The sequence below is a fragment of the Arachis ipaensis genome, chromosome B5, assembly GCF_059453495.1.
Source record: "Arachis ipaensis isolate K30076 ecotype BB chromosome B5, ASM5945349v1, whole genome shotgun sequence".
Classification (NCBI taxonomy): Eukaryota; Viridiplantae; Streptophyta; class Magnoliopsida; order Fabales; family Fabaceae; genus Arachis; species Arachis ipaensis.
Window position 1 is genome coordinate 45398579 of NC_142440.1, and position 11392 is coordinate 45409970.

Consider the following 11392-nt stretch of genomic DNA (forward strand, 5'->3'; position numbering starts at 1 on the left):
GCCTTCATGGGAGGTTTTCAACCCTTCGTTTTATTAAATGTAGCTTTCAGTGGAGAAAAATGCACTGAACCTTGCTTTTCTATCATTGATCTGCCGTATTTAAGATAAAGATAGGTACAATGAGTCTACGTTCTATCCATTACAGTGAACATACATGATTGACAAATGGAAGAGACAAACAACGCCTTATTCTATGAAAAATAGAAACTGATCATTCACCCAATTATCAGAAGATGGAGGTTAAACACTTGAAATAAGACAAGGTTCAAGTTGAAAATGAAAATGAAAATGAAAGGCATAGTGTGGTCATTTCACATGCCAATTATTACCCTTGTATTAGATATGGGGGGCTACAAGTAGTCAAGTACACAATCTTACTATAAGTGCACAAATTAACTGATTAAATTTTCTGAATTACCTATTGGTATCAATAACTTCCATTGTGTGCAAATCCAACCAAATAATCTAGATCTAGTTAACATTTCACTTTCTCCCGTTAAATGATATAAAATTCTTTAACGGAAAAAAAAATGTACATTTCTAATTATAAGTGACCATACAGCTTTAGACATGATAATTCTTGGCTTTCAATGTCAGTGCCCCCACCAAAATGAATTTATCATATGAGCACTTTATTTTTGTGTGTATAACAACTTTGTCAACCAAAACTCAAATAATACAAAACCCTACCATGTTCAAGATGGTGTGACCTTGCCCCTTGGTGCTGCAATCAGAGGAAGCACGTTGCTTCTGTCCCAATATGTTGGCCATAATGCAGCAAAAAGAAATGCGAACCACCAATCTGATTAATAAAGATGTTAAGTAAACTCGTCCTTTGATCAATGGTATCATATTTTGAGCCATTAAAATAAAATAAAAAATACTACGAGATTGAATTAATTTTAAAATAATAAAATCTAGACGTCCGTGCTTCAATTGCACTTAAAAAAGAGTGAATTATGAACCTTGAGAATTAAAAAAAGAGTACATCAGAATCTATCACATCCAAAAACTGAAAAAGTCACTGACATTTCTAACCAAAATATTATTCTCTCCAGGTACTAGTTACCTGCAATCCATCCCATCAAGTTCATGATAACAAGATAGAATATAACTAAATACCAAAAGAAAAACAACTAAAGTAGTTCTGGCATAATAGAAGCAAACCCTATAAGGAATATACACAATGATCTAAATTGTGAATAGCAGCAACTACTATTTTCAAACTAATGGCTGAAGTCCCACTCCAGATAATACTCTAGATAATAGAGGAGTCTCAACTTGCTGCACCAAAAAGACGCCAGTCATAAACCTTGAAGCTTGTTACAGCTAGTCTGAATACATCGTCCATGGGGATACATCCAGCTTGTTCAGCCGAAACAGCCATCCTGGCGCCAACTGTGCCTGCGCTTTCACTAAATGGGCTGCAAGCATAAAATAGAAGTAAACAAGTGTCTTGCATAGTCATAGTTTCCACAAAATCTATGCAATACAAAATGCATATGTTAATCATTTTCTAATTTGGATTATAGTCTTAGCTCTAACATTACTAAATTCAAAATGATTAAATTTCAGTTTAACTGGCCTTTAAGTTCTAACCAGATATAGAGCTAGAATCCTAAAATGCAGTAGAATTTTCCTAAGTGATTATTGCTGTCAAAAACATATTCTACATACTTTATAACAACGAGCTCATATGCAGTGACTAGTGCATCAGTATCAACTCCTTTAAGACACATATTTGCCAAATAAACCTGGGAAAAAAGAAAAGGGATGATCCCAAGACCTATCAATGTAACAACAATGTCAAGCTAGTGCGTGAACACAGTTAAAAGAGTTTAAGATGTGCCATGCAAACATAACTTACTTTAATGTTGTGCTTCCCTTCCTTCGTCCCTTAGAAATTGCCTATCATTAATTTTAGTGAAAGTAAGTAAGAGGTAAAAATGAATGCGATGGAGTACACTGATAGGTACAGGGCCTCAGATCAATGGGCCTTGCATAAGATTAGAGTTGGTCAGTAGAAGAGCATAAAAGCCCATTGCAGAGAGCAAAGTATCCCTCGAATATCTATAACTATTGTGTGATAAGAACAGTTTCAGAATATTATAATACTAAAGAAAACTTCTATTGTTCCTAGATATAAGAATACAATGATTAGGAATATCCAAGAGATCCTTTGCTTTGATCTCCCAAATTCTCAAATTTTTTACATTTCAGCTCTCATATTTTATCTCTCAAATGCTCTCTCTTTTATACTCTACTAACTGACTGACTCTGTAATGTGTATCGGAGGCCCATTAGTTAGAGGTTGAACACTTGGTAGATCCTAATAAGGTATCTAACATTCACGTATAAAAATCAACAAAGACAGACCAACCAATCAGCAATTGTCATTCCCAAAAAAAGAAGCCCAACGTCTTGACAATACATGAATCCATAAAACAAATTTACAAGCTTAGCTTAGATTTTAAGAGTATTCAGTAACAACAAAGTGATCAACATAAATTCAAATAACTAAAGCATGCTTCAGCTGTAAATCAGTCCTCATAGGTCATAACATCAACATATAGGACATGATATCACAACTAATGTTAAAGAAATAGGCAGGGAAACATGCTCATAATACTGCAAAACTTTAAAAGTGTGTTTGACTGTTTTGTTGCTTTTTGGGGGGGGGGGGGGGTGTTGAATAATTGAAGGGATGGATTGGCACCAAGAAGCCAAAGTTTAAACGGGAGACACAATTTACCTCAAAATGGAAATAGAACAAGGCCTGAGCCAACAACTACTCGGGAAATCAGATAATATCTTGATTACAAAATACTAAACAGGTGGTTAATTCAATTAAATTTTGCATCTATAACCTACATTTGCTCTTCAATATTTGGGAATGCCTAATACTAGTGTGCATCACAAGGCATTTATCTGGATTATTGTGTATAACCAGGAAGCCAGAGAAGTCTAACAGTAATGTGAATATATAACGTGCATTAATCCTTAGGTAATATGACCAGGAAATGATGGAGTGAACACAAAGCTAATGTAAAAACAAGTATAGAAACTTTACCATTTGACCTACTGCAGTTGTTACAACAGCAGGTGTGTTAATGTACATCAAACCCGGCATTTCAAGGACTCCAGACTGTTTAATAACCTGAAATAATATCAGGAGAAGTATGATCAAAGCATACAACAAACTTCTGCAACAAATATTACATTTAATGAACTAAAATAAAGGGAAGTCATTTTGTCTGATTGTGTTGAAAGATAATACTTGCCGACACACACAGTGATTGAAGTAGAGGCAGAGTTATAGCTCCATTAAATCATACCAATCACACATTGAAAGAATAAAAAGAGCATACGCAATGTTATACCAAGTAGAAATAAGCAATAGAATCTGCTAATCGGTGACAGTTAAAGCTAGGAGTGTACACGGAAGTTGGACTGGGTGAAACCATGTTTGTCCTAGCCCAACCCTAAATATTTACTAGTCTATTTTTTATACCCTAACCTGGCCCTAGACTCGATGAATCTCATCACTTTTGGGCAACAACTAGGGTCTAAACCGGATGAAAACCAGGTTTCTAATGACTACATGAAGCCAAATAGATATTTTAATACTTGTGACAGCCATGGTAGCCTTGAGTCCTTGACCCGTCATCAACCATAACTTTCCAGCCACAATTTTAAACCAATATTTCAAATGTTAGTCTCTTTCATTAATGCAAAACTAGCATAATAAAACTACACAAAAACATTAAAGATAGACATTTAAGTAGATGCGATGTTACGATATAAGAATGATTTAAATAGATCAGTAATCATGGCTATTTAGCCACCTATCTCCAGATCCTCATCAAACATAAATGAAGATTAAATTTGAAATAAAAAACACATAATTGACCAAGAATTTACAGCTAATATGAAATGACCCTAAGCATGCCAAGAAAATATAGTGGAACGAATTCATACTCGATAAGTACACGTGTAAGTTGGCAAATATCCCTCAAGCCGTGCTTTCGAAGAGGAGTTATCTTGAATCCCTTTCCTGATTTCATAATTTTCATTAAATGACATTTCATCAAGTATAAGAAATTCAGCAACCGATTTCTTACAATCTTCCAAGCTATACCCTTTAAGACTTTGTCAGCTTCCCCTTCTTCATCAATTTTAGGCATATAACCATGAAGTGTCCCTTTTTCCTTACTTTTGTAAATATCCACTTATGATAAGCTTTCAAGTGCTTATTTAGAGAATTTGTGCCATGTTTAGTTGGATGACAACTATATATTTTACAACAATGATTACATTTAGCCTTGTGTTGTCCCTTAGTCTCAGTCAATGGAAGCCCAGTAAAATGTTGCCAAATATAAGATTTTTTCCCCTTACGAACAAACTCTTGACCCTCGCTGCCTTCATCCTTGTTTTCTTCATCAACTTGTGGTGCAGCAGGAGGAGCTGTGGCAGCAACAGTGGCAGGGACAGCGACATGGTCAGGGTCCACTTCCATTGCTTTGTTTTCCTCCTTGATTTGTGGAGCAATCCAATTAATTTCTCCTCCTCCCATTAATCTTTATCTAATGGTAAGCAAAACAAAAACAAGGAATAACCAGACCAATTAACAACTGAGAAATTAACATAATTATGCTAATAACAACAATTAACCAGACCAAATAACAACTGAATAATCCAGCATCAAGCATAATAATGCTAATATCAACAATCAACACTTCAAACAAACAACTCTAAAATTAACATATAAATCAGAACAGGCCATATTTTAAAAATATAACATTAATCAACGTTTCAAATCAACATTGACATTTTAAAAATTACAACAAATTAAAATTTATAATCAAGCCAGACCTTAATTTAAATTTTCAAACAATTTTTTGAAAAAGGCACTGAAGAAGGCCAAAATGGTGGAATGGTTGGGATTGGCACACTGTTGAATGTAGCGTAACCTAGGTTGGAAAAGAGGGATTTCAGAATACTCAAAATCTGACAATCCATGTCAATGTAAATACTTAGAGTGGAAGTTATGCAACGAAGCCAGCTAAGCACTCTCTTATGAGTTATGACTCCAATAATATGGCAAAACAATTAAGAAAAAAATTCACAATGTATTCAAACTCCCAGCACCATCCACACACTAGAATAATGCACTTTACTTAAATGCATAGGATGAACATAACAGAATCCAATTTCCACAAACCAATTGCATTTCCCCACTCCATTAATCCTATACCATAAAAGACAGAATGAAATAATGGCTTACCACACTTCCTTCAGCATCGTGCCCGTTAGCAAGGTCTTGGAGAAGCCAAACAGAACTTCTAAAAGCTCAAAGATCAAGCTCTCCTCACGAGTAGGGTCAGCAAAAACCTAAAATCCAAGGTGCATAAACAAATTAGTAAGGAACTACAATACTAGAATAGACAGCGTAATCAAAAGAGAAAGCAAGACAAACCAGGAAACCCCTGCAAAACGCCGTTAACGGCGAAGCTAGGTCAGAACGGGTCAAAACGCCGTTCTCGGCCACACAATACGCCGGGGACGAATTGATTCATGGGTCACACGTGTTGCCTGGAGTTAAGGCCCGTGACCGCTTCTCCCCTCCTTTTTAACCGATCTAGACTTTTCTCCTCCACATTTCTCTTCATTTGCTCCCTTCTCCTTTTGATTTCTCTTCTTTTCCAGATGGGTTGCGCACAGGTGCAAAAACAAAAGTGGAGCAAGCTTATATCGGTGAGTTCAAGTTTATATACGTATATTGTTAACAAGATTATGCTACAAGTATAAGCGTTCCAGGAGCGAAGTCTAATTACGGTATAACTTTAACAACAAAAGACATGCGTGTCATTTACTCATTGCTTCTCATTCTGCGATCTTTCTAAGCACATAAATCTTTGTTGGACAGCACATAAAAAAGTGCTTGAATTTGAATGTTGGCCCGGAGCTTATGGTTAGTAGGTCGGTTTGGGCCGCAGTGGTGGCCTGGGCCCAGGTAACTGGGTCACAATTGCTTTTCATGGAAGACCATAGGATCGGATCTGGAACAGTTGCCTTCGGAGCAAGCGTACTGAGTCTCATTGCTTGAGAGGGTTTGCCTTACCGTGTGGCTATGAGCCCGGGGGATCATGAGTTTGGCATGGGTGATTGGGTATCATTCAGGTTCTATGATCATGATTGGGAACCTGGGCCGTGTATTTGACTGTTTTGGGGAACGTTTGTTAGGTCCAGAAGTTTTCTTCTGGAAATGTGGTGATGAGGTCTTGTGATTTTAGGCAAAGATCAGGGGTCCGCATGAGTTCAGGTTGCTAGGCCGTCGCGTTATTCTAAGAGGGGGGTTTCGTCCGTTGCGGTTCCAAAGGCGTTATAATGACGCTTAGTGGGAAGAGAGAGGTTGCATTTTTTTCCCCTTTTTGAAACGTTGAGGGGGGTTTATTTATTCTCATTTCAATTGCTTCTTCTCCTTCTTCGCTCCCTCACTTTCCCATAAAAAGCTTTCTGCAAATTTGCTTGGTGTTTGTGGTGCCGTGTCTCCTTGCGCTTTTGTTACTGCATTTCTGTCTCTTGCTCTCTAAGAACAACGTTGGTTTTTGTCGTTGTGATCGTTTATTATCTGTTTCTAATTTCTGTTTTGTTCACTGTTTTCGCATTTTTGCATGCTTCTATGTTTAGTGATAGGGAAATATTGATTGGGGTATTGCATTTGGTGTAGTTTTTAGGGTTTTGGTAGGATGTATCCTTTTGTTTGCGGATTTAGTATAAGTAGGAATTCCCTGTATGCTTGCGTTTCTGGGTAGTGGGCTAATAGTGGAAAATCCTATTTGGATATAGATATAGTGTGACAGAGGGGAGTTTAGGAGAACCCGCATCCTATCTTCCCGACTGGAGGCGTGCCAAATCGTTACCACTGGGTAACGTCTGACGTCTCAGGCATGCCTTCTCGATTGGACCAGGGGGACCTCCAGAGGCTCCGTGACGAAGGGGCCATGTTGGGAGGTGGTAAGGTGGCGGGGTAGTACGAGTTGGTGCTTGCTGACGAGAATGAGAGGATTTGCTATCTTAACTTGAATTCCCCTCATGTCCCATACTGGATTTGGGTGCATGAGCCTTTGTTCACTAAGTTAGGGGTTCAGCTACCCTTTTTCGAATTCCAGATGGCTCCCCTAAACTGGGTTTCAGCGGCGCTATCTCAACTGCATCCGAATAATTGGGCGGCAATTCGGACCTTTGAGCTAGTGTGTGATTTCCTGGAGATACCAGCTTGGGTTGAGGTTTTTTTATTCTTCTTCTTGTGTACCATTCTGCCCAAGGAGGGAAAACATAGGAAATAGTACATCTCTTTCCTGGCCCAGATGAACCATCGACTATTCGACTTGTTCGAAGACTCGTTTTGTAACACCTAATATTCAAATCCTTATGCTCGAGTCATAAGTCAATGATATTACGGTGGTACGACTCTCAGGTGGATTTTTAATAAATAAATATAGGTAATTTCGAAAGGAGTATTAATCGAGAAGCCTGAAAAGAGTAGAAATAAAATCGCGAAGACGTATCTCTCACGTTTCGACAACAAAAGATAAACCGTGAAGCCGAAAACGATATACGGACAAGGCGTAGAGGAGATTAAGAGATAGATAACAGATAGATATATATAACATAAGTAAATAGCTACTAGTCGCGACCCGCGAAGTTTAGGTCGGCTAGAGTACATTATGAAATTAGTTGACAACAGTATATCCTAATCTCTCCCGAAGGAAACATGAGAGCCTCTATAGGCAAATTCAAAGAGTTCAATACATAATATAAACTTTCCAAAACAAAGGTGGAGAGATTCTAATCAAAACACAAAGTAGAGGAAATAAAGATCTTCGCCGTCTCTCAGACGACCCACAACTCACTTCTGAGCATCTGGACCTGTATCTGAAAAACAAGAGATATATACGGAATGAGAACCCCGGGCCCATGGGTTCCCAGTACGGTAAAAGTGCCAAATAAATTCAATGTACTGCAACAAAAACTCACTAAGCATCCTAAACTTCTTCACCAATTATTCATCCTAGGTTCTCGCTAATCCATGAATAGGCAACTGTCATAAGGGAGTGCTAAATTCAATTCATGTTTCACATGTTTCCCAACTTGCTGACTCTTCCACGAATCAGACTCAGAATCATAAGCAAAACCATCACCAGTTGTTCTGCCTCAGCAGTTCTATATCAATACATCATCATGCAATCGCATCATCAATTCATCCCATCAAGAACAGCCCTCACACCCACCGACACCAGCATGAGGGGCCTCTCAGTTGTACAAACACAAGCAATACAGGCAGGTAATACACAAACATGAGACAAGTAGAACAAGTAGCATATAGTCAGGTAACATGGCATATATGATGTAGAAATCCAAGACAAATGGCAAACCCAAACAATTCAAACATATGCAAATGATGAATGCCTGCCCTATGGCTGATGATATCATCTGTCGGTTATATAGCCAACCCGACATGTCCTGGTAGCTAACCATTGGACAGAAACACCCCTTGCGGAGCAAGTAGGTTTGAGCTACAACCCCCTTGCTACTGCCCGCTCAACCCAGAGCCAGCGAAATAATCACTACTGCGGCTACTACCCAGGCGGGTGTCTAAAAGCTCAACCTGGAGCGAGTGGATTCACCACTACTGCCGCTACTACCCAGGCGTCGCAATCTCTGACCTGGAGCAAGTGGGACGAACCACAACCCTTGCTACTACCCAGGTATCTCAAGCATTGGCCCGGAGCAAGTGGGACGAACCACAACCCTTGCTACTGCCCAGGCATCTCAAACATATATTCATTCAATCTCAATTCATATTATCAACATTCATTGTTACCAAATCTCAAACATTAACTTGGAGCAAGTGGGACGAACCACAACCCTTGCTACTACCCAAGTATCACAAATAAACATTTATTCATAATCACCCTTCATTATTATCAATCCTCAGACAATGACCCGGAGCAAGCGGGACGAACCACGACCCTTGCTACTACCCAGGTATCACAAATACACATTTATTCAAAACCCCACGATTAAACTCGTTTATCATAATCCTCCTTTCCCGTCTCATACCCGGAGCAAGTGGACAACGCCAATGCCTACTACCCGGGGTCGCACATCACATTTCAATATTTTTTCATTATTATCCATTTAACATATTCATTCATTAATCATATATGCATTTATACTCAGCCATAAACAATAATGGCTTTGCCGTAACCCGGCAATAACTCAGCCATCCGGATCATGGTCCAATCAAGAACGGGCCATTTATCAATAAATATAGCCCTCCGGCTCATGGCATACACGGTACTTCCACCGTCATCCTCCATATCTCATATAATCATCTTTGATCATCATTGATCATAACTTTTCCCCTTGCTTCACTCGCAAGTTACCACATCCCCTAGCTCATTGCTAGGCATATCAGAATGATTTAATACATAAGAGGTGAGATCGGAGACTTAGAAGTATGAGATTTGGCTTTTAAAACTCAAAAATCAACTTTGGCATGAAAACAGGGCCACGCGTACGCGCACTCCACGCGCACGCGTGGATGGCCACAAAACTCATCAACACGCAAGCGTCATACGCGCGGACGCGCGGGTTGAAAAATAGCCAAACGACGCGCAAGCGTCAGCCACGCGTACGCGTGGGTGCTCTTGCGCCCCAGGCACAAAACTGGCACAACTCTGGCACAACTCTCGGGAAAATAGCTGGGCATTTGGTGCAGTGCATCGACGCGCCCGTGCACACCACGCGCACGCGTGGATAGTGCCTTCTTGAAGAACGACGCGTACGCGCAAAGTGCGCCTACGCGTGGAGGGTCATTCTGCTAAAAATTTTCTAAGTTAAAAGCTGCAGAATTTACAGATTCAACCCCCAATCTTCCGACGGACATAACTTTCTCATTTTAAATCATTTTTCACCCGTTCTTCAAACGGCATGGACATCTCGGATCCAATTTCATTTCTGAACAGATTTGGTACAAAACAGAGATCCGTAGTCCAAGTTATGTCCCGTCAAAGTATGCCCAAAAACCATGTTTTCATACAAAACCACTAGGTGCCATTTTCAAAACAAGCCATTTTCAACTCTTTTCAAAATCAACCAAAACATGCCAATTTCAACCCTTTTTGAAATCAATCAAAATGTACCAAAATCCACATCAAGCCATCCTCAACTCACACATTGACACTTTACCAAAAATTCCCAAAACCACATCTAACCATTTTAACACTTCTCAATCAAATGGCTAAAGGACAAACACAATATCATGTCATACATCCTTCCTCATCCCAATTTCCAATAATACCATTTCCAATCAACCATCATTATACGTAATCAATATCATACTCACTATCACGTGATTTCACCCACAAATCAACCTTAATCATTCCCCAAGCATATATCACAACATACATATCTCTAATGCATCATCATACCATCAAGGCATCAATAATCATAATCACATATATGATCACATAATATATCTCAACCGAACCAAACATACCTCATCTACATAATTTCACCCAAAATTACCAAATTCCACACTTCAACTTCTCAAACCTTATTATTCAATAACCAACCTAATCATTCATATATTCATTATCTGAAATTCATCCAATCACTTGTGCCATCATACAATGCACACATCGACTTACCTTTCTTACCTCTTTCCGGCCTCCGGCCCAAAATTCACGGCCTCCGGCCCAATTTTCACAATTTAAATGCATAAACCACAAATCAATACTCATTACCCAGTACATCAAATTCTCAATACACCAAGCATACAAGGTCACACAATTCTCAACCCAATCATTAATTCACATTACATATCAACTATGCATATTAGCACCAACCATTTACACAATCCAAACTTAATCCTAGGGGCATCTAGCCTAGGAATTCTCATCACAACACACGGTATTTAAATGAAACTTAAACCGTACCTCTTGTAGCCAAACCAATTGAGCCTCTTCTTTGGAATTCTTCACCAACCTTAGCTCCAAGCCTTACCAAAGCTCCTCAAGCAATACCAATCTCCCAATTGTGCACCAACATCACCAAATACACTAACATAACCAATGTCACATACATACATCAACCTAGGGCTAATAAAAATGATAAATCACAAGGGTTTGAGCACTTCTTACCTCATCCCATATGAAGTAGGGATAGAACCCACTTAGAATCCATGTTGGAGTATCCCTAAACACCCAAAATCACAAGATTTCAACACTAACTACCCAAAAACGTGTAACAGTGGGGAATTTCGAAAACTGGGCAGAGATGAACGAAATACTCACCACCAAACTTAGATAGAATTGTAGAGGAT

General features: G+C 39.0%; 1 protein-coding gene across 1 annotated transcript; it reads right to left on the minus strand.

Annotated features, from left to right (window-relative positions):
- Positions 1-1007: 1007 nt before the first annotated feature.
- LOC107640559 (uncharacterized) lies at positions 1008-5815 on the minus strand. Its single transcript, XM_021123696.2, has 6 exons — positions 5477-5815; positions 5285-5391; positions 3979-4583; positions 3071-3157; positions 1868-1908; positions 1008-1424 (listed from the first exon to the last, which is right to left on the minus strand). Exons 3-6 carry the CDS (start codon positions 4081-4083, stop codon positions 1277-1279), a joined length of 381 nt encoding a protein of 126 aa, XP_020979355.1. The 5' UTR covers positions 4084-4583; positions 5285-5391; positions 5477-5815; the 3' UTR covers positions 1008-1276.
- Positions 5816-11392: the final 5577 nt, after the last annotated feature.